Source organism: Stigmatopora nigra, chromosome 1, assembly GCF_051989575.1.
Source record: "Stigmatopora nigra isolate UIUO_SnigA chromosome 1, RoL_Snig_1.1, whole genome shotgun sequence".
Lineage (NCBI taxonomy): Eukaryota > Metazoa > Chordata > Actinopteri > Syngnathiformes > Syngnathidae > Stigmatopora > Stigmatopora nigra.
In genome coordinates, this window is record NC_135508.1 from 24,152,177 (window position 1) to 24,177,461 (window position 25,285).

Sequence of the window (25,285 nt, forward strand, 5' to 3'; positions counted from 1 at the left end):
GCATTATATGATTCAATCTGTGTTACAGAGTCATGCATGATCCATTCAAAGTCAAAAAGCAGCATGGTGTCTAAAGGACGATATTGTGACCGTTAAGTGGATTAATCCAATGTGACCCACAATGGAGTTTTGCCATTTGAGAGAAGTTTTCTTCAATCTCATTATGGTATAGTAAATTTTCTTTACTAAGGGTGACATTTGGCTGAAATCAGTTTGGAATTGTTACGGATTTGGTTTTGTTGTGTTTTTTTTCCCCTGTTTGACCTGTCCCTGTTATTGCCCATTGAGTTCACCTGTGTGACCCTGGTGTTTCTGATTGTCTCGTCAAACCATGTCTGTCTTTTAAAACCCTGGGTGTTTGTCAGTCCTTATCGGATAATCTGTTTTTGTCATTCTCAAATCCATGACCTGTGATCTTTGTTTCCCCACATTGTCCCTGGCAGGTTTTATATTGTTATTCCATTTCTTTCTTATTTTTTGAGAATCCTGCCGTTTCCTCACAGGCCGACCAGACTTTCCTGGTACTCTGGTTTCCTCCCACATCCTAAAACATGCAGCATAGGCTGGTTGAACACTATAAATTGTACCAGTGTGAACGCTACTGGTTGTGTCTCCTTCTGCCCTATGGTTTGTCGGCCACCGATACAGCGTGTCCCCCGGCACAAAAACATTAAATCACCAATTTTATGTACCTTTTATTCTAATGGGTTGAGCCATGTGCAAAACTACTTGAATAATACAGAATGTGGAATTGCAGATGCAAAAATAAGAGAAACAGTATTCTTTAAAGGATGGTTTCTATTCTTTTATTATTTATAACACACAGTGCTGAAATGTATTCTTCTGCTCAGCATCTATTTTACAATGTTGATCTGCATGGCTGCGCAAGTATAGTCGACGGTATTTGGAAATCAAAATTGCTGTAGCACTAAAAACACACGCTTGAAATAACAATCTTTTTTGGCACATTTTTCTCTTTTTTTTTTTACAAAATGGGTACAAACACCAATACAAAATGCTTGTGCTGTCGACAATTTACAAAAACGTTTTCTTAAAGATTAAACACCTGTGCAATTTTCAATATAACTTTTCCTCTGACACTTGTGGATATTGTTTGCCAGATCTCCATGCAACCTTAGTCATGCGGGTTGCAAAATATTCTCACATTTTATGGTTACTATATTTCGGAAGCGTATTGCATTCACTTAAAAAAACAAAAACAAAAAAAAACAGAACAAAAAAACACCTGACCATTTTTCAAAATAATTTATTTTTGGAGTTGTTTTTTGAGTTATTTTTTTCTCCCTCATTTTTTCTTTTTAATTTATGATAAAAACTGTGAGTTGAAAACACCCCAAAAACAACCACTAAAATAAAATACTTATAAAAACACAGTTTTCAAAATAATTACTTTATAAAACAGGCCCTTAAGTAAATTATTTAGAAAAACATAGTGCTTATTAAAATTTCTATTTAAAGTGAAAGCAATGCGCTTCCATATCATGGAACTCATCTGGACATCATTAAAAAATGATAAAAGAAACAAAAAAAACATGCAAAAATCTCCATTCGTACGTTAACTTGGTCTGTTTGGCGAGCAAAAACATTTTATTTACATTTGGATTTAATAGATTTGGTGAAAAACAACAGTGATGAAGATACTGTTTGTTAATGAGTCCTGTGCTCTTTCATCATTTGCTATCTTACCACTCAATGTAACCTTTGAAACAGAATATTTCCTGATGGCATAAATTGGGAACATTTTTGACAGAGGAAGCCATAAACAATTAACCTTTTTAAATTGTATTCCTTGACAGCCATACTCAGAATGTAAAAGTAAAATTATAAGAGTACAAAGTACAAAAGCAAATTGTTGAATTCTTGAATGTTACGTTGTTGCTAATCAATGATGAGAATGTGTATGGACAAACGAGTCAATAAATAAATAAATAAAAAAAGCGGCGTTAATGGTACTGTCGGTGCTGTAGCGGAGTGTCAACGAAACGTTCCTATTGTTGCGTCCGGTACTCAGCTCTTTAACTAGCAGTTTCCACATTTTAGTTTACAGATTGGCGGAGAGGTATATATGGCATGCAAGCCATAGATTCAGTATTCCTGCCATAAATTAACTTTTTTTTAAAGATGCAACATAAGAACAGGTTGTTATTTTTGAAAGGTCAATGTGTGTTAATGCACTGTTGCAATTGCCCCATAATTTGACCTGGATGTGTTTTTAGAGATTATAAACATCAACAAACTTCTGTTTGTCCTCAGCGAGCAACCGGTTTGAGGTCTATTTGGAATTTCCAAAGGAATTACAACACGGTAATTGCACTCACATATGTACAGTAAGGCGTCGAAGAGTGTTTGCATGTTTGTATTTAAATGTGTCTGCTGAACTATACAAGTCGGTTTGGGTTAACAGAGGGTTCACTCCTTGTACTAACAAAACTCAAATGAAATGGCGGCGGTACGGCTGTGTTAGTATGTTCAAAACCAATCAGTTTCTCTTCACCATGACCTTTTAGTCTGACATACCGATCTGATTTGTTGGTCTCACTAGCAGGAGTGAGACAGAAAAGCAAAATCACATGTGTATCATGTTGACAAATGTATATACAGAAAGATTCTGTATAATATACAACATTTGTGTGTCAGAAACAAATCACAGATAGTGGAAAGTAACAGCTGTGTTTATTTTGTGAGGATATCTGTCAGGTGTCGGAGCAACCGGGAGATTAGCGATAATCTGGTAGGTAGGAAACATCACTTCTTGCTTTTAATATGATTGTGCTTGAAGTTGGCAGCAGTTAGGAAAATCATTGCTGTCAGGTTTTGCACTGCAAATTGTAATCTCTATCTATTTATCTGTCTCTGAATTATGAGATTCGAACCCTGTTCACCTGAATGATTACATCATAACTTCTCTCTTATACACATATTTGCATTGTTTCATCAGTGTCAATGAACTTCGTTTTATACTAGTCATGCAGCTACAAAATAGCTACATCAGAGGAGTTTTGCACCCACTACTCTGGAATCCATTTGCCTTTTTGAATGATTTAAGCGTACCATTGAGAAGTCTTTCATTTCTGTTCACCATTGGAGCCATGTAAAATAACAAGCCTATAAGCAGATCTGCCATTTCAGTCAGTCTCAGCAAAAGTTCTTATGATAGAAGATATGTGTTAAAGAGTCGGATTTAACAAGCCAACTTTGATATGGTACTTCGTAACAAACTTGCCGAGTTTAACTTCTACATGAAAACTTTTGAACTTGGAGCCAAATACTTCAGGGCATCGTTTCAGATGAATGTTGAAGTGTGCCTGAACAGAGACAGATTGAGGGACTGAGTTATCCCTGGATGACGCCCAAATCCCTCATTCTCAGCAAGCACCAATATTTTTATATTTAGACATTCTCAAAAAACATCATTGGATCAATCAAAATAAGAACGATACAAGCAAGGAAAAGAGCAATAGAGTGAATAGGCATAACAAATGAATTCCTCTCGTGTGTTCATTTAATGTGTATTAGCAAAGTTGTATGATTTTTTTTTTACCAGAGTTGAAAAAGAGATGTAAAATCTTCAATTGAATGGGTATGCATGCAAATCTCAGCACCCTCAAAGCTAACTAACTATCCTCATCGACTCACATTAGACTGCACACGCTTCTGCTGCGAACCAGTCATGTTAGGTTATGATTAATGCAAGCTCAAAACAAACACAGCTGCTAGCGAAGCCACAACAAAGACACTTCTCTATGACAGTCCCATCTTGCATTGTTGTGATTTCTACAACCACATTCAAGTTGGATGCCATCTGAGGACACACCTATAATATTTAATACATTTTTTGATTGGTCCATATTGGCCAGTGAAGTGCATGCCTACATAACATGCCCCTCGTTTGCCAGTGAAATATCTGGCACCTCACACAGCTACCATAGTCGTACAGGACAATGGGAAGGTCTGAGTTAAAGGGTCAGGAAAATGGAAACTTATCCTGAGTTAGAGGGAGTCTGTTAAAATACGCACCACTCAAGGCACTTTTACTTTTCTTTCTTTCTTTCTTTTTTTGTGTGTTATTAAACAAAAGTGCTTCTATTGTATGTAATTCAGGTTCAAGAGAGAATAAACCAGGGATGTCGAAATATGAAGAACTGTCATATATGGACTCTTGACCTTTTTGTCCCCTAGACAATGATGCTGAAACCTATATCTTCTGGAGAGAGGCAGGCGGGGCCTGACAGAGAGAAGAAAGTGAAAATCTTCAGGAGTACTGAACGACTCTTGTAGAGAGAAAAGGAAAAAACATCATAAACTTAATAAAAAAAACACTGGGAATAAAGGCACAAAAACAAATCTGACAGAAACAGCTGAAGCCAATATTGGGCTATGCAACCCATCTATTCAAAGCTTCTGCTCAGTCAAATATGGAACAGCGCTAGACTTCTGGAGTTTTAATTTGATTGGTTGATCGGTCTTTGTGAACTTTATTGTTTTCGGTAATAACCCGCCGTGTTGACGGGACTGAGCCATCCTGGCCAGTCGCAAAGAATGAGGGTGAGTGATCTTAATTCTGCTCTCCCCCTCCATACATGTCAGCCAGTTTCTTAAAGCGGGGCCCCCAGTCATTGAGGTAGTCATAGTCCTGCTCCCCCGTACTAGAGGAGTTGAGAGAACTGACCGATCCAATAGTGGAGCCACTACCCTCATAATCAAATACCAGCAGAGAGTCATATGGGGGTGCCGTGGGATCATTGTCAGCTGCACGCAGCCCCTGAGAAAACAAGAATAAGAATGAATTGTCAGTCTGTTTCTTCAAAGAAAAAAGAACAATTTGGTTCTGTTTACCTCAGTGAAAACTCTTGTTTGATAAATCGACAAAAAAAACAACAACAACAAAAAAACAGAATTTCATTTTGCAAATGTGGCCGAGTGGTTAGCATTGTAATCATGGGTTACAATCTCCGTGTGTGGAGTTTGCATGTTCTCTTTAAGCTTGTGTAGTTTTTTTCCGGTTACTCGGGTATCCTTCCACATCTCAAAAACATATGTGTTAGGCTGGTTGATAACTCTTAATTGCACATAAGTATGAGTGTGAGCATGAATTGTTGTTTGTTTTATTTTGCCCTGTGATTGGCTAGCAATCAATTCACGGCGTCCCCCACCTACTGCCAATAGTTGGCTACGATAGGCTCCAGCACCCCTTAAAACCCCTGTGAGGATGAGTGATACGGAGGACCCATGTGGGATCGAACCATTGACCACAGAACTCTGAGGCGGATTCTGTAACCACGTGCTCATGGGCCAGCCATATTTCAATTTTTTCAAAACCTAAATCCCCAAGAACTCATCAATATTAGTTTGTGCTAATAAGTATTTTGCCAAATAGTTTCAGTAAAGTATATAAAGTGGGGGACAAAATTAATTGGTGGCCAGCCAATGGCATGGCACAAGGAGACGGACAACCATATCATGAACCGTTTATGTTTTATACAATATTTTCGGGGCCATATCTTGAACGACCGCTTAAAATAGAAAAACACATTTTTCCTTTGTTAACAACTTTGATGATGGGTAGTCATCAAATAAAAATCGCACAAAAAGACAAATTCCAATGAATTCCTGTATAATTAATTAGTGTGTCTTTTTGGGCAATGCTTAAAGGTCACCTGCTTCTGAGTGTGACAAATGAGCGCTTTGAAGTGGAAGCTAGGCAGGTGATGACGACTCCGTCTACTTAAAAAAAAAGCAACGGACAGAACCAAAACTGCCTTAATCCCATGGGACCCAGTGGGTGGCAGGGAAGCTGCATGTTTGTTGTGTTTGTGTATTAACAGGCTGCTGGAACAAGATCAGGAAGGTGTGTGGGTATGTGTGTGTGTGTGTGTGTATGAGAGACAAGGTTGGATGGATCAAAGCTGAACAGCTGCCAACACCTCTCGAGTGCGAACATGCTGCCACGAATCCATCAATCAGCATTTTCTCACATCAGCGTGCGTTCCGACATTCAAGTTGTGTGTGCGTGTGTGTTTGTGATTGCAAAAATCTAAAGCTCACATGATGAGCAAAAGAACAAATCAGCAAAATTGGTTCTATTTATGTCCAAAGTAGAGACCACATACTGAACATGGAAATGTAGCGTATATGCCCAGTGAAAGGCGAGTCTGCCGAAGACAATTGTAACAGCACGTGCTGATTTTGCTTTCTCGAGTGTTCACCTCATGTATGAAGTCTCCGATGTCGCCAGGATGAGGCACAACAGGCCTAATAGGGTACTGGGATTCCGGGATGATTGGCCGTTCATCCACCCTGCGGACACCGGGAGGTTTGCTGATGATGTGTTCCAAAGAGTCGGGCTGTTGCAGCTGGCTCAGGTCGTAGTCCTACAAGTCCGTAGAGTGGCACGGAGGTAATCGGTACAAGAGGTCATTTTAGAGTGCACGCGAGACTGTTGTCTCTTGAGCTCTCACCTGATCCTCCTCTCCACCTCCCTCTTCATCATATTTCAATATGTTGTCCCTGACATCATCCTCAGGGTCAATGAGCAGTTGTTTGGTGTGCCTCTCTTTCTCCTTACGCTTGATCCACACCACAAACAGTAAGACCATGCCTGCGAAAACAAAGAATGTATTCTCAGTGATTGAGATAATACGATTTGTTTTTTTATCGAACCTCATCTACCAGGGAAATCAAAGTCAAATTGGGCCTTCACGGTGGCCGTGTGGTTTACGTATGGAGTTTGTATGTTCTCCCCGGACTTGCCTGTGTTTCTCCAGGTACTCCGGTTTGAGTTTGACTGTGTACCCAAAGGCTAATTCCCATCTATACTCCCTTGTACAGGTTGATGTTAAAAACACAAGATAAAATCAATAAGGCAATCGTAGGGAGGAGGGTGAGAGAAAAAAAACATCCCTTAAACAAGCAGGCTAAAAAGGTTGAAAACTCTAAATTGCCCCTCAGTATGAATTGTTGTACGTCTCCGATTCAGGGTGTCCACCTCCTGGCGCACATAGTTAGCTGAGTTAGGATTCTCTGGGGCCCTTGTGAGCAAAGGTGGTTTGGAAAATGAATGAATAAAAAACGATTCAACTGTCTTGGCACTTAATTTAGGTTAGTTAGTTAGGAATTTCATGTGCTGTTGCTGGCAAAGACTTCAGAATCCCTGTGGAAAGACCAATCATACCCAATTGACAAATGAACTGCTTTGATTTTGTTTCTTGTATTGAAAAATGTTTTTTATTTACTTTTTAAATAAAAACACATTTGGAAAATGTGACCCTAACATCTGACCCATTAAATCGGTGATAATAAATGTGTGGTAACGTTTCAGATTCGGGGGAATGCAAATTTTCAAATCACTGTTTGAAAAATAATTTATTTTTTAATTAAACTGAAAAGTAAATATATTGTCACATTTAAATACAGTGTTTTACCATGTGTTGTTACAAGAAACCTATCATTGAAATAGTTGACATGATATTGAAAAACCTTCAACAATTCTATATTCGGAGGAACAAAACTGCGTGATTAGACATTTTTATTAAAAACAATTATCAACAATGATGTTTTTGAGTAATCTTATTATCATTTGTTAAAGGGCTGTATGAAAATAACTGGGTCTGAATTGAAAAATACAGTAATATGAAGAGACAATCAGGTGTCTCTCCGATGTGTTTTCAAATCCCTCAGCAGAAAAAATCTATTTGTCAAGTCTGGCAGCGACTTTTTTCCAATTGTTGGGGAATGTGAAGATTTTCAGCTGTCCGACCTCCATTTTATATAGGAATCTGAAAATTATTTGTCCAAACTTTAGGTACGATTGTACCAAAAATAATCCAATTCATATCTCGCTATTCAATTAAATACGAAACAAACAGGCATGATTGCATTGTTAATCTAATATTATGTCTGTATAAAAGTGGGTTTTTGTGTTGAGACAGTAACAAAATAGAACACATAGAGAAAAATACCCAACCTCATAGGAAAAAAACAGATAAGTTTTGAATTTCGTTGTTAGACGTAAACTAAAAAAAAAAATCGTCCATTATCATTGATGAATTGCAGCAATTCCAGACTATATACAATGTTATCTATCCTGAATTTGTAGGATGTAAGGCAACTTTTGCTGTTATTCATCAAGGTTAAGTCTACCCAGGGGTCAGTAATGTTTCTAAGGCTGCCTGAACACAAGGTTGGAACCAATCACCATCGTTCATGTTAAATACAGTGGTGCCTCGAGATAAGAGCTTAATGATTTCCGGGACTGAGCTCGTATGACGATTTAACTCAAATGAACGTTTCCCATAAAAATTAACTAAAACAAATTAATTCGTTCTAACCCTCTGAAAAAATACCAAAATCAGCATTTTGGATTGTAAAAACATTTTTATTTGTTCTAATTTGGTATCTAATAACAAAGTAACAAATAACTAGTTGTTTAATAGTAATAAAATTTGACAGATTTCGCAGAGGGGAGAGAGGCAGGGAGGGACAGAGAGAAAGAGAGAGAGAGACTTTTTGCATGGCAATGCGCTTGTAACATAACATAAACCAATTTAAATGAACTTGGATTACGATGCAAACGCCCTAAAAAATAAGTTTAATCAGCGCTTGCACTAAACTTAATTCAAATTTAGTTTTACATTTTTAAACCTTTCTTCCCCCAAGTTGGCTCTATTTGCCCCGCCTCCACCCTGACTTTAAGATGAAACCTATCGAGGGTTGTTTGCTTTTGTCTTCTCTTCAAAATATTCCAAAAATGATGCACACAAATGTCCTTACAATAGGATATGGCATGATCACTTGCCAACTAGCCCAGGAAGTAGCATTCCTCTCGTATTAGTGAGCAAGCTCCGCTATTTGCACTGACTAACGGGAAAAAACACTGAAAAAATGCAACGCTCTGTCCACGCAGTGCTCGCAGAGACATTACACAAGGGACTTGCGACCAGAGAGACATTACATGAGGGAGTTGGGGAGAGAGACAGTGCCGATGATGTTCTTGTGAGTAGCCTCTCGCGTCCGCTGTATGCTCATATATCAAAATTTGTCTTGTATCTCAAGATAATTATTTGCTCGAAATTTTACTCTTATCTCAAATTGCTCGTATATATGTATGTATGTGTTTTGGTATCTATGGTAGTCAAAAAGCTGCAAGGTATTGTGCAATCTATGCAAATGATACTCACTGAGCAGAATGATGATGCATATCAGGATGGAGATGATTGCACCGGTTCCCAGGCCGGCAGCTGCCACAGCGCCTACAGTGGTGCAGTCTCCATTTGGATCACATGGACAAACCTTTACTTTGATGACTGATCTGTTATACAAGGTTGGGTTTCCAGAATCTGACACAGTTATGGGAACCTCGTACATCCCCGGCTCCAAATACACCTGATATCGCAGACTAAGACGGGCATAGTAACCTGTGTAAGAGGAAGGAAAACATTGTCAAATATGCTAAATATTTAAAACATATAGTAATCAACAATTGTATTCATGTACAAGCACACACCCTTTCCAGAACTTACTTGTCCTGATTTTAAGACAGCTATGGTAAATTTAGATCAAATAATTTTAATGAACAGTTTTTGGGGGATTCTGGGTGAAAAACAAACAAAAAAAAACACAAACTGATGTTGGGCAGTCGAGAATCGGAGGTCAAAACATTTTCCTTTCCAATTGTACAATAATTTAACGATACAAAATGGTTTTGCAGAATTATTTAGCACCTGATGGGGCAATTTATTTTTTAAATTGCCTTTCTAAAGCACAGTGTATAACATTTCATGTATGGGTTTTCCAGCCCTCTTTTTAAGCAGTTTACTATTTTTTCTTATATACTTATTTACAGTCGTAGCTCTACTTATGAATGCCTCCACGTACGACATTTTATGGTTATTAAACCTTTTGAAATACAAATTAGTGCCTCAAGAATACCAAACAAAATTCAAGTTACGAAAACGTCAATACATTTCCAGTATCCGTTATTTCATTTGGAAATTGTCGCAATGTAATTCTTCTTGCGTGAAAATTTTACTACACTCTAGTTGGCTGTCTCATAACAACATGTTTCAAGATTTTTTAATCTCCTTTTGACCACCGTTCATGGCAGAGAAAAGCAGCTTTTGGCTCTGGCTTAGGAGGAAGGACAGGAGCAACAACAGCTAACATAAACAACGGCTGCAGGACACAACAGCTATCAGCTGCAGGGGGTGACAGGGAGACGTCTCTGTCACTGCTTCGGCGCCCAGAGATGTTCTAGGATTAAAGGAGCGAAACATCAGCGGTGGCAGTCTTGGCTGATGACCCTGCAGCTGACCTGTGGGCACTGGAGGAGGTGTGGCAGAAAGCAATGCCAAGCAGCGTAAAAAATAATAATAATAATAAAATAATGATAATAATAATAAATAAATAAATAAAATAATTATATATATATATATATATATATATATATACATATATATATATATATATATATATATATATATATATATATATATATATATATATATATATATATATATATATATATATATATATATATATATATATATATATATATATATATATATATATATATATATATATATATATATATATATATATATATATATATATATATATATATATATGACGATCAACATATGCTTTTATATGTTTTTTTTAAATCAACTAAAAGCAAGCATTGGCCACTTTACCTTTATATCTTCCAATAATGATGAAACTACACAAACAGGTCAACAGCCTTCAATTGTTGTCACAGCTTCAATGTTTTGATTAGGTAATTATCTTTTGTAATGAAAGAACTTTCTGGCTACCACTGATAGCGATTGACATCCAATCTATCTTGATCATTCACACTGAAACACGATCATTCAATGTCAGCCATCCAAGATCAAACTAATTTTACCTCTATTGCTGTCAATGGCAGTGAATATGTTGTGCGTATTTTGAAAGCGAACAACAAATTGATTTTGATCCTGAGGATAAAATAAAGATTTTCATCCTCTGCTAGCCTCCCCAATGAAAAGGCGAAGGAGTGGAGATTCTTTATGACGGATTAATATTGTCCTATAATTGGAGGGATTTGGATATTTTGGGGTTGTCTCTCACCGCTGATTCGTGTAATTGTCCAATTGGGTCTGATACCAGGAGGATAAGTAGGTAGCTCAAAGACAAAAGGCCCAGCATTGGAGTCCGTATCGGCGTCCATGGCAGTGATATTGACACCGTTGGCATTCTTGTTCATCTGCTCACAGATCTGAGACTCCTTGGGAATGAGCGCTGGAGGGTTGTCATTAATATCTATCAGATAGATCTGCAATGTGCCGGTCCCACTGGCTAGAGGAGAGCCTGCAAGCAAAAATAAGAGGGATCATGTCAGAAGGAAAACATGCCAAGAGAAGATAGGCGCTATAAAAAGCGAAGGGAAGGGGGCTGGTGTTTTTGGGCCCATCAGTTTAAGGCTGACGGATTGAATCCTAAATAGCAAAGGGGGAACAAAATGAAGATGAAGAAGCCATGATACTGTTTGTAGAACGGGAAGGGAGTTTCTTTCTGACAGAAATACTTTTGAGAGCGGTGCTCTAAAACTTCTTAGTTAGCCTTGCAGGCAAATCAAAGGCATCACGATAAAGGTTGATATAGACGAGGCTGCAGCTCTTCTTCGCTCACCAAAAGATCTGCATAATGATGAATGTAATACAATAAAACAAGTGCTTGCCTGTTTAATAAACACTACCAAAAATGTAGAATGCATCTTTGTCTGCCAAAATAATAAGTAATGAATATGCCCTGAATTTGGTGTTCTCTTATAGTTCTATATTCTCACTTTTTCCATAAAAAGCCTTGAAAAAACTTCCGAACTAAGTTTCGTCTCTGAAAGTATATGCTGTATTATTGTAACAATGCCAGTTTGCTTCATGGTTGGCACATCTTAGGACATTTCCGTACTCCAAAATAGTACTGCAAGTAACACAATGCACTGAAGACATAAACTATCTTTGAAGCCTAACAATGGTCTCCAATAATTTTTGGCAGGCTGAACAAACACATGTAAAATTTACTTATTCAAGAGTTTTGATGGTTCAATCTCGTTTTATCTGAGGTCATGTTACGGGAGCAGCAGCTTTAGAAGGGAAGCCGAGACTTCCCCCTCGCCAGCCACTTCATCCGGGGGGATTTAAATGTGTACACGGGCCATCCAGGAGACAGAATCCCTCCGGCATGTCTCAGGTAAGCCCTGAGGCCCCAGCCTGGTGGGATGTGCTCTTAACATTTCAGAAGGGAAGCGTCCAGGGGGAATCAGAAACCTGAGCAAACTCATCTGAGCCTCGATCTCTCCCGAACCCTCCCGGATGACCACACTTTTCACTTTATCTCTAAGGAAGAATCATTTTTCCCGCCTCTTCCCAGACACAAGAGAAGCTGATATTTCAGTATCTGGTATCTTGTTCTATCAGTCATGACCCATGACTCGTGACCATAAATGAGGATAAATTATTTAATATATTTGTGGACAAAACATATAGTTGTATGTCTGGACAGAGGGAAGATTGGCTGTGCCAATCGCCCTCCCGCTCCTCCATCCCGCATCGGTAGCACGGGCGAGAACTCTTGATACAAGATGGTGGTGCGTACTGGTGCAGCGGCTCTATGCTTTCCAGTTTGTTGTTTTGTTTTTTCAATCTTATCGTTATTTACTAACATCAGCCAGAAAAACTTTCTACAGTCGCCAGGATTTATTTACTCTCGGAAGGAGATGTGATGTATCCATCACAACAGATTACCAACGGACCTACAATATCCCTGAGGACATCTCGAGACTACTGGGATCTCCGCGGATATTCAGCCCACTCAGAGTACGACGGAGGCGGCGAAGGGAAAGAAAGCAAAATCGTGGATGCCGGGCAGGCCTAGCTGGCTAAGGAAGCAACCACACTGAGGACCGCTTCCGAGTATCTTCTTGGCCAACGCCAGATCCATCACTCACAAAATGGACAATTTGGAACTTCAGCTTGCTCCCAACAGCTTTGTCAGGAACTGCAACATTATTTTCATCACTGAAACGTTGCTACACCCGCAAATCCCCGATGCTGCAGTATCGCTAGCTAGCCTGACGTTTTTTCTAAATTATCGTTCGAAAGAACTAATAGGGAAGCGCAAGGGAGGGAGACTTTGGTGTGTACATACACAACAAATGGTGCTGCAACAGTATGATCATTAACACTCACTGCTCCACGGATTTAGAGCTCTTAGCAGTTATATCTACCTAGAGAGCTAACGATCGTCATTGTAATGGCTGTTTACATCCCACCCGATGCTAACATTAGAACAGCATTAGCCTTCTGCTAGCGACTGTAAACAAACAGCTGCTTGACCAACCCGATGGAGTCTTTATTGCCGCTGGTGACTTAAACAAAGCATGTTGAAAGACTGTCGTGCCTAGGTTTATCCAGTACATGAAGTGTCACACCAGAGGAGATAAAACTCCAGACCATGTTCAAACATGCTTATAGAGCCACACCCCTCCCTCACCTGGCTGGATCAGACCATCTCTGCCGGTCCCTCATGACAAATCAGACCCAGTCTCAACACATTCACTGCCACCCTGCAGCAGTACACTGGAGTGTCAGGAACATGAAGTGAGAGATGTACTGTGGACTGTGAAAACCTGGAAGGCTCCCGACCCTGACAGAGTACCTAGCAAGGTGCTCAAAGCCTGTGCTGACCAGCTGACTGGTGTTTTCACAAAGATCTTCAATTGTTACCTGCAACAATCCATCATCCCATCCTGCCTGAAATCTGCCACCATCATCCCTGTCCCTAAAAAGCTTTGAAAAGTGTGTCGCCCGCCATATCAGGGATACAATCCCTCCCTCAGCTGACCCTCACCAGTTTGCCTATATTGCAGTGGTCTCAAACCGGTTCTCAAAGGGCCGCAGTGGGTGCAGGTTTTCATTCCAACTCAACAAGGATACCTTTTGCAAGTGCAATCAGTTAATTAGAGTCAGGTGCTACTTATTTTAAAGACACCTGATTGGTTAAAATGTTGGCACTGGATCGGTTGGAACAAAAACCAGGACCCACTGGGGCGTTATGTGGAACCGGTTTGAGACCACTGCCATAGAGCAAATAGGTCCATCGAGGATGCCATCGCCGTAGCTATACACATAGCACTGAGCCACCTGGAGCACCATGGGAACTACGTGAGGATGCTTTTCATTGACTATAGCTCAGTCTTCAACACTATAATACCGGATATTCGGGCTGACAAACTCTCCCACCTTGGACTATCCTCTTCCATTTGCTACTAGATTAAAAACTTCTTAACCAACTGTCCACAAACTATTAGACTTGGTCCCCACTTCTCTTCCTCCATTACACTGAACACTGGCTCCCCTCAAGGCTGCGTGCTGAGTCCTCTTCTGTACTCCCTGAACTCATACGACTGTACACCAACCCACCAGTCTAACTCCATCATCAAATTTGCTGATGACACCACTGTGGTTGGACTCATCTCGGGGGGGGGGGGTGCGTCTGCTTACAGAGATCAGGTCAAAAAACTGTCTTTGTGGTGTTTGGCAAAAACTATAAACTAAATCCTGGACGTTTGCAAATGCAGCACAGATCTGGCCCCATTCCTCATAAATGGAGTATGCTTAGACAGGGTCCAGTTCAAATTCCTGGGGGTCTACGCCAAAAGGCAAGCTCTCCGGGTCTAACAACACCACGGCAACGGTGAAGAAGGCCCAGAAATGACTCAATTTCCTGGGGTACTCAAGAGGAACAACTTGGACACTAAGCCTCTGGTAACCTTCTATAGAGCCACTGTGGAGAGCATCCTGGCATACCACCCTGGTCACAACCTGTGCCAGCTGCTGCACTCTGGCAGATGTTACAGGTCTCACAAAGCACGGACAAATAGGCTTAAGGACAGTTTTTTTTCCCACAGTCATCAGGACTCTGAACTTGGATTAGCATGACACAATCCCTTCTGTGCAATAACTTCGTGGTGTGCAATAACAATGTGCAATGTCTCAGATTGTGCAATGTTTTAGAATTTAACTAGCCGGGATGTGACTTTTTATACTTTTATATTACTATTGATGTTTTTTTTACTGGGAAAAAGCACTTTGTGGAGTAGCACCACCAATTTCGTTATACGCAGCTCTGTATGGTGACAATAAAGGCTTTTGATTGTTTGATGTTTGGTATCTATACTTTTCCTATCAAGGCTTGCAAAACCAGCATATTTTGGATTTACAAGTATTTTCATGTAGAGGTACAACTGTTCCTCAAGTTAATAGATATATACCTCCCTTTCAGAATACTCATAATGAACTTTCAACGCTAGTTCTAATGACATTGGTAGCATAATTATGATTTTGTTTTGTGCTATTCAATTTTCTCTGTTTTCACCTTTACCCTTCAATCTTCCTAAAACAGGGGTGACCAAGTCTAGTCCTTGAGAGTCCTTTTCAGTCTGTTTTCCATGTCTCCCTCAACAGACACACCTCAATCAAATACCCGAGATTGGTCTGAAGCTTCTGGACAGCTTGCTGATTAGTTGATGAAGTGGGGTAGAGGAGAGAGCTATTGAAAATAGTCTGGATAGGGGCTCTCGAGGACCGGACTTGGCCACCCCTGTCCTAAATATTATTCTCTCTAGGTGAATTCTCTTAATAAAACAATTCAAAATAAACCACAAGAGCAATAGACTAAACTCCAATGAGGCACATTAAAACTTTGGGGCTTTGTAGAGAGTCAGATTTATCATTCTCCATGTTAAAAAAAGCTGAACACGGCAAGTGAAAAATTGGCAGATTGTAATTGATTCCATTACAATCGTAATGTGTAAAAATCTGTGATGACCACACATAAACCTTAAGTGGAGCTGAATGAGTTAATAGGAAGAGATTGTGATGCATTAAACAGTTTTTTTTCTCAATCAACAAAATCCTTCAATAACTTCCTGTGTTGACCCATATTTACATAATACCAACTGTTTAACAAGTGGCTACCTGCACATTCATTGCACAATATGTGCACAGTCTCACATTATGCAGATAAAAGTACACCCGGTACCCAAATGCCGAACACACAATCACAGGGAAACTCACACATCCTCATTTTTCCATGCCACTGCTTTCCTAATCCCAGCCATGTATGGGGGACAAGTTGAAGCAGCTTGCGAGGGTTGATAGGAGAATTATGTGGGTTTTAACCAGCTAAATAAAAAATTATGTTTTTGTAAATTGTTCAAAAGGATTTGTATTCCGTCTTTTCTATGACAGCAGCTCAGGCATATTGAGGCACGGTAAAAAATACAAGTGGTAAGTCTGGTTCGTATTCTGCAAATCACATATTTACACATCAACAAAACCATCAGGAAGGTACTACTAAGTGTGTAAGAGGGTGTGAGGTGATATGACTGTAGTTAGGAAAAACTGTAAATTAAGGAGAAACGATACTTTCATCTGAGTGTCACCACCTCCCCATGCCACCTTGCTACTCACTGTTTTACTGGACTACTTAATTCTTCCATAATCCATCACATTTTGTGATGGCTGGAACATCAGCACATTCTGTCATCAATCACATCAAGTCCTGAACAGTAAACAACTTAAAAGTGAAGGATGTTAGCAGGTCTTGGTGGCAGGTTTGCCCTTAACTCCCTGGTGGGAAAGGGCAGTATATATCTATGTATATGTATATGTATATGTATATGTATATGTATATGTATATGTATATGTATATGTATATGTATATGTATATGTATATGTATATGTATATGTATATGTATATATATATATATATATATATATATATATATATATATATATATATATATATATATATATATATATATATATATATATATATATATATATATATATATATATATATATATATATATATATATATATATATATATATATATATATATATATATATATATATATATATATATAAGAACCTATTGTTGAATCAATGAGGTTAACATTGAATTTAAATAACTTGAAATCACAAGGAAAGCTAAATTTGTCAATAAATTAAAAGTCTGCAAAGTCCATACTATACGTGGGTGTCTACTGCGGGCCGGATCAGTTTACACTTTTGTGTAGAAATATTTGTTGCTGTCAATCATTCCAAATTCACGTCTTGATACATGCCTATATTTCAAAGGAGAAGATTCAGACATGCATGCATAAAGCAATACATATTTCAGAGTGAAGTCAATTTTAAATAAATAGTCAACTGCCTGTCACTGATAAAGTAATTTGGATGGGAGAAAATCTGATGGTGGGAAAGCTTGTCTGCACTTACACTTGAGAAAGGGACATGTATTGGTTTGCAGTGATTTTGTTCTCACAAGTGATATATTTGTCAAATGGATTGGATGCATGAGAAGGAAAGCATGCAGGGACGATAAGAGGGACCGTAGGATCAGCTACTGTGTGGAACCCAGATTTATGCCAATTTCTTCTTGAGTTCACCTCAAAACCTTCTGATGCTATGTCCTCATTTTCCTTCAAACCTACCTAAATTCCTCCATTGTTTGATTCATTAAGAAAAAGCTCATCAGTAAAATAAATACATTTTCTATCATTTGGAATGAGTTGGCAGACAAATGTTGTTTGTGAGTGACATTTAGACTGAGTAAATATGAAAAAAAAACAAAAAAAAACAATGAACTGTCACTCCCTTAGAGTGGTTATTAAAAAATTAACATTGTTTTTGGATTTGAAAAACCATTTGTTTGGACAACATGTCATCAGCTTGTCAGAATAATGATGCCCAAAAATGTCTTCAGAAGTGGACAAAATATAATGACTTAAATTTACTTTTAAAGGCCTTTAAATTATTTTTGCTTACCTATTAAATGATAGAATCTTGTAGAAGGGTATTTAAAAAAGGGGAAATCAAGAAGTATTACAATTGTACCAAAAATAAAGAATTTATGTAACATTGCCATCAGCTTTCTTAAAAAAATAACCGTCATTATGAAATGTAATTGTACCCTACTGCACCATAATATTGCCCCGAGATGCAGAAAAGGAGAGACACTCCTTGCGTGGATGCGTCTTGGGCTCCATTCACATAAGAACTAATGAATGATAAATATTTACCTTTACGACCATTCGACTCTGCAAACAAACCTGGCAATTGAAAATCTATTATTTCATCATTTGAAAATAAAACCCCAATTTTTAATGGTGCACTTTTGACGAAGCTGGCCGAGACTACAACGACAGCTCAAGTCTTTGTCTTGGTTTGCATGCAAAGAGCAAAATGTCATTTTTCACTTGGTCAAAGCAGTCTTGAGGAAAATATTTGGATTAAATAACAGAAGTCTGCCCCACTTCCTTGTATAAACAGACTGGATTTTTTGCCCTCTAGGACCGGAGTTGGGCACCCCTGATTTAGAAAGTTCAACCGGCCTACGATGCATGTTTTTGGGATGTGGCATGAAATCGAGGTACCTGGAGAAAATCCACATAGACATGGGGAGAACATGCAAACTTCACACAGGAAGGTCAGATTCCAATGGGGATTAAACCAAATCTCAACACTGTGAGGCAGATGTGCTAATAATAAATAAATAAATCCAAATAGCCTTGATTAAACAGTCTTTGACTTAACAAAAAAATGCATTTTGTTTTGTCTGTATTTACAAGTAATTTGAGTAATTTGCCGATTTCAACATTGATCAATCAAGTTGTAAAAACTCAGAGGTCTTAGCAAGTGTGGGTACTGAACAGGATATAACAGTGTCTTCAAGCCAATGAATGAATATTCTTTCATTCATTCCCTTTCTGCTTTACCCTCAGAAGGGTCTCAGGGGGTGCTGGAGCCTATCCAAGCTGACTTTCGGGCAAAAGGTGGGGGACACCCTGAATTGGTAGCCAGGGCAACCTAGGGGCAATTAGATAGTCCAACCAGCCTACCATGCATGTTTTTGGAATGGGGGAGGAAATCAGAGTATCCGGAGGAAACCCACGCAGGCTCCGGGAGAACATGCAAATGCCACACAGGTCTCTGACCTGGATTTGAACCCTGCATCCCAAAAGTGTGAGGCGCGCTAATCACTCATCCGCCGGGGCGCTCCATTTAAAATATTTTTTCTAAGCTCATTTATGTAAATAATGAATAACGATGGAGGATAAGTGGTACGTAAAATGAATCAATGAAAAACAATGGACTGAGCACAGATCCTAGGGGGGGATGCTTTATTTTCTTCATTTGCGTTTTCAGGCTCTGTTGGTAAGATATTTTTGGAATCTTTCATTTAAGTAACATGATCAACAGTTTTCAAATAATCTGAAAAAGGGACAAACAGCACAGCTTCTTGTCCAGAGCTTCAACTATATCATTTATGACCTCTGTGGCATCACAAGCAGAAGTATAATTTTCTTTATTATGTTGATATTTATGATTCATCATAACTTTAGTGTTTGTGATGATCAATAAAAGAAGTAAAGGAACCGCTAGAAAATAGTAACAGGAATAATGGGTCTAGATACAAATGACAAATGTACTGATCACATCACATCATGCTTAGTATTTGAAGAGGTTTTTACCATTATCTGTTGCGAGGAATGTGGCTTCATATATGTTGTTTTTGACAAAAACAGACTCTCTGTCGAGGATTGCCGTGGTCATGATCTGCCCATTGCTTCTGTTAATAAACAACCAGTCTGCAGGGTCATTCAGCTTGGAGTACCTAAAACAAGACACAAGACAATAGGCTATTTTGGTGTTTACAAGCATTTATACACTTTCTTGTGCATGTGCATATATAGATCTTTCACACAAAGTGCTATTAAGTCATGAGTCCCTAACCTTCACAGACTTTAATTCCTTATTGACTTCTTTTCCGGAGCTTACAGCCTACAGTCGATTTCACCACGTTCTCACTCCTATCTACTACATTTTGTGGTCAATTAGCTTCCTTGTTAAGCACTATTACAATTGCTTTGTGTTTCTTCTTGTGCAGTATGAGAGGGGTTTGTTTCAGGGAGAGCAGGTTAAACTGCTTGCTAGTGTTATAATAGCTGGATATCTATAGGGGCCTGCACAATATGAATGGGTGCCATGAGTGACCAGAAATATGAGGCCCATTTTTTGGTTCCAGTTTACTGGTTGCATCTGTGTAGTGATCTTTAAACATGAAAATCGACTATGGGATAACGGGCAAAGAAGGACTCATAGTATTTCTCATCTGCCACATTTGTCTCAGTTCACACTTGTAATTTACCTTAATCTATCTTTTAACCCGCAATGCCTTACCTCATATTGCTACTTCTGTGTTTATACATTTTCCTATCACTGTCAGTATATTTTCATCTGCATGGGATTGCGATGGAGTAAGTCAACTACATTCTTTTTAGTTAACTTTCACTCTATCTTAGAATTTGACAGCATTTGGAATCTTGGCCTTTACCTCATTCACTGCCATTGACCGCAAAATATTCTGCAGCAGGAAGAATTTGACACGTTGGCAGCTCATTGTACATTCTGTTTAGACATATTTGTGTGGAATTGTATTGCCATACATGTTTTGTCTCACAAAGAGGTGATTTTTTATTGTTTTCTGGAATTGGAGGATGGGAAATTATACGTTGGACAGGAGAATATAATCCTTATCCTGCAGCAAGAGGGTTGGAATTTTCCCAGCAGGCAGTGAGCATGATCCTGAGTGAAGCAGCATGTTTCAAAAAGGGTTCACAAAGATGACATTCCCACACTCCGGAGGCTTTCACAGGCCAGGCAAGCCTGTGGACACAATCAGGCGGACTGTAAAATCCTTAGCTGGAATACAGTGAATTCATCACAGCGGGGCTGGCAGCATAAGGCAGTGAGACAAGGGAAATGTTTTTTTGCCGCAAGGAGATGCTACAATGGCTACATGAACTGCTTGGTTTACTTATTAAGACAAAACCTATCAATAGTCTACTGGATACATGTTTGTTGGGCTTTCTTTATGGCTCAATTGAAGGAACTCATGCAAGTGAATGTTTTCTGAGTCGTGTTACTACAGATATTTTGAAAAGTGAATTTTTATCGTTTTATCAAGTAACATAGATACATTTTAGTAAGAGATTGTTTTTTTTTATTATTATTATTTTTGTAATATATTACTTTCCTACTGCTCCGGTAACGCTGGTTTTCTTTTGCAGCAAAGGCTGTATGTATGTATTATTACACAAGATACGAAGACACAAGGTTTAAATACACAGACAGGGGTTGATGAGACAACTGCGAACACATGGGTCACAAATGGGAAACAAGTTTGCAATCACACGGACAGGACACACAAGAGAAAACACACCCAACCACAAGAAAACATGACTTAAGTCTTTGAAAGCTCTGCAGTACCTGATATTTCCACCAAATAATGACTTCAAAACAAACAATTTCACGCCTAAAATAAACTGGTATAAAGTCTGGGACAAACTTTTGTGAAACAGTTCCAGCAGCCAGAAAATTATTAGTAACCGAGGATTTTGTTGGTGAGTAAAACTTCCTTCCTTCTGTAGGTTTCTCTCATTTGGGACTTGGTTGTTATGCTTATGACATGATTATCCCGGACAGATGAGTGATCTTAGCAAGCTGCAGGAAGAAATATGACATTTATTTTTCAAACTCCTGACCTAGAGGATGAAAAATGCATGTCTCCAGCTTTGGCAAGGTGTTTTGGGTAATCATTTATGCCTGTGTCTCCAGTCCCATGTCTCGACCTTACTGGATAGGTGTCTGACAAGTGATGCATGAGTCTTCCTCTCACGTACATGTGCATCCACCGAGTACTGTCCACATTGCCTTCCTTCTGTTCCCAACAGGATGCTGTCAGCCTGTCTCTCCTTTGATAAGCACCTGTAAAGTATAAACCTTGACCCAGAGTCGGCGGACATGCTCAAGTCCCTTTTCTCTTTCCTTTTATCACCCCCTCACATTTAGATGTTTCAACAACATTTATATCCCGACACTGTGTCGTATGAATTCATCATCTACTGACAAACGTATCTTTGTGGGATGCAAAAAAGGCAGTACAAATCAGACATTATACAAAATGATTTATATGTCATGTTTAGATCCCTATCTGATGCATTGTGTTTTTCAGTGTTTTACAATGTAATTTTCATTCTAGTTAGGATTTAAAGTATGACCAAATAAGATTCACTATGCATAGTCCATGGAGTTTATCGTTTTGTTTGTCAACACACTCCAGGCTTTACTAAAAATGTGCTGAAATAATATTCTGTAAAAGAATATACTTTGCTAGTACCTGATTGTCTGCTGCATCTGTAGTCGATCGGGATCCGTGGCCGAAAAGGTTGTCAGACTTGTGCCGGCTGGAACGCCCTCCTGAAATCGGATGTGTTTTGGGTTTGTGGGGAAGTATGGGGCTTCATTGACATCCTGCACTGATATGGTGACACCCGCCGTGGACTGAAGGGAGGACTGGATCCCACTGGCCAGATGGGCCTGGTTGGACACCACAACTGTCAGCATGAAGGCTCGGTTCATTTCAAAGTCAACTGCCTAGAAGAAAGGACAACGCAAAAGAGTTATTGTAGTACTGTGTATTTGATCTCCATTATTCAACTTTTCCTAGGATCCAGATTTAAACAAAACATTGAAAGACATAAATAGGTACAACTCTGCTACTTCCACTATCGCACATCACTGGGTCCTTTAAAATTTTGCCTCGTCTATACTTCCATCCGTCTTCTGCTGATTTGTGTGTTCATCATCTTTGATTTGTATACCTTAATGACTCATTAATGTGTATTTTTTTTACTTATGTTGATTGTCAAACCTATTATCTATATCCTGAAATATGAATGCCTTCTTGGCATCTCCCCAGAGAGCTCTATAAATATGACACACTCTAGTTAAGACTTTTGGTTTTGTTCACAGATGGCTTAGGTGCCCCATGGGAGGTTGTTCATATGTGGTTGGTGGGTGTCATCCTGTGTGCACCAGCAACACACCGGGGGAAATAAGTGGGTCTCTTATAATGTCTTGACTTTACGTAAGACATGATTTCTCTGAACCATGCCGCTGTTCCCTGGAGTAGCTCTCTGTTTACCTATCGAGGCTTTCTATTTCTTGTCATTCCCAGGGGGGGAATACTATCTTTTATTTTATGATTTCTTCATAATATCCCATGGGTCACTGTGGAAACTTGTGGCTATTTGGACACCTGCACAATTTTACATTGGGGAGTGTGAGGGATGGATTATAAAATGTACAGCTAAAAATCTAACGAAAAAAAAGCAACATTCCAATGTGAATGAGTCAGTTGTTGTTCTATTTTTGACACCTACAATCACAAAACTTTTGAGATTATGTCAATACAGAGCACAAAATCAAATGACTGAAAACATTACATATCTTTTACCAGTTCATAGTTACAGTAATACCTTGAGATATGAGCTTAATGTATTCTGGGACCGAGCTCGTATGTCAATTTACTCATATTTCAAATAAATGTTTCCAATAGAAAATTAATGAATGCAAATTAATCCGTTCCCTCCCTGTGGAAAAATAGGATTTTACAATGTAAAACATCTTTTTAATTGTTCTAATTCACCACCTACTCAGAAATTAACAAATTCCTATCGAGTGGTTATGATTTTCAATATTAAATTTTTTTAATTACTCAGTACAGACATACCGTAGCGGTGGAGTGCACGGACGAGAGAGAGAAAGTATAGGAGAGACGGAAACGCGCTTGTAACATAACATAAACATAAACATAACATAACATAAACTTTAGATGGAACTTAAATGAACTTGGATAACGATACACCTGCTTGGGAGTTCAACTTTAATTAAGGAAATAGTTCGAGTTGGCAGGACAACAGTAGCTCAGAATGGAGCAATTCTGAGCACTAGATACTTTCTGGTTTCTTTACAAGCTCTTTACTATCACTTTTTTTCTGATGGATACGATGTGTCAAAAACATGGTCTGCCATTATTAAAAATCAAAAGCATGAATATTTCATTGTACCTATAAAGTTAAGAGAAGCAACAATGTGATGAACGTCTCTGTTACAAAGTGATTTGCTTACCTTTACCACTGTCACCATGCCATCATTGGTTACAGGGTCAGTCCGAATGGTGAAGTGCCCGGAAGGGTCACCACTGATGGTCCTGTAAATGGCATTCCAGTTGGGGGAATGAGGTTGGTCGGCATCTATAACTGTCAAGTTAGCTACCACAATATCCACCCGATTCTCAGGAACTTCACCGGAAAACTGCAGAGAATAGAGAGAATATAACCTGTAATTTGAAATCAATATCTTATGACAACTGTCTTTAAGGATATCTTGTGCATTGAGAGTGTGGCGCTTGGTTTAGAGCAGGGGTGGCCAAGTCTTGTCCTCGAGAGCCCCAACCCAGTTTGTTTTCCATGTCTCCCTCCCCCAACACACCTGAATAAAACAATTGGGCTCAGTATCAAGCTTCTCGACAGCTTGCTGATGAGTTGATCATTTGATTCAGGTGTGGGAGAGGATATGAATGGATAAGGGCTCTCGAGGACCCAACTTGGTCACCGCTGGTTTAGAGCATATGAGTGTTTCATTTCTCATAAGTGGGGCTTTTCATGTAGAAACCTCAATGATCAGACTTGTGATCTTTACAACAAGTGATACAACACAATTGGACACCGGGGCGCTGGCTGAAAGTTTGTTGCCTTTTTTGAAACACTTCATTTAAACACATTAGCGTCCACATTGGCTCGGAGACAGTTGGGATTGGGTCCAGCAGCCCCCTGACCATAATTAGGATAAAGCGGTTCAGAAAATGAGATGAGATGTCCCTTTCAAAGCTAAAGTGGAGAGAAAAAAAATAATTGAAGAAAGCAAAGAGGAGCCATCAAAAGAGGAAGAGAAGAACATCTGTTTGGGGGAAAATTAGTGGGTTTTAGTTGTCTTCTTGCAGTGCACATGTTATGTTCTGATAAACCTGAGTACAAGTGAGCTGCTGTCTGTTATTGTGTGGATTGACCAAAGTCAGAGGATGAAGCTAACCAGACAACTGAATCTCCACCTCTCGCGGGTCATTATTCCTGGTTAGAAAGTTGTGTCAGTGAAATGATCTTCATGGCATGGCTTCTTAACTTTTTGTGAGTCATTATGAGTAACTATAGCTGGTGCCTTCTCTGAGGCCATTCAAATAGGGCTCATTGGATGCAAACACCCACAAACACTACAATGGGAAAGTCAAAGGAGCTCTACATGCTGCTGAGAGAAAATT

The 25,285-nt window shown here is 39.0% G+C and overlaps 1 protein-coding gene across 1 annotated transcript in view; it reads right to left on the reverse strand.

Annotated features, from left to right (window-relative positions):
• Positions 1-790: 790 nt before the first annotated feature.
• Positions 791-25,285, reverse strand: part of LOC144206056 (cadherin-4-like) — a 206,816-nt gene continuing 182,321 nt past the window's right edge. The window contains exons 9-16 of the mRNA XM_077730752.1: positions 24,097-24,282; positions 22,304-22,560; positions 19,596-19,738; positions 11,125-11,364; positions 9,198-9,434; positions 6,480-6,619; positions 6,228-6,392; positions 791-4,783 (exon numbers count right to left, since the gene is read on the reverse strand). Of these exons, the coding sequence (XP_077586878.1) occupies positions 4,577-4,783; positions 6,228-6,392; positions 6,480-6,619; positions 9,198-9,434; positions 11,125-11,364; positions 19,596-19,738; positions 22,304-22,560; positions 24,097-24,282 (1,575 nt within the window). The 3' untranslated portion in view covers positions 791-4,576. The remainder of the gene's footprint in view (positions 4,784-6,227; positions 6,393-6,479; positions 6,620-9,197; positions 9,435-11,124; positions 11,365-19,595; positions 19,739-22,303; positions 22,561-24,096; positions 24,283-25,285) is intronic.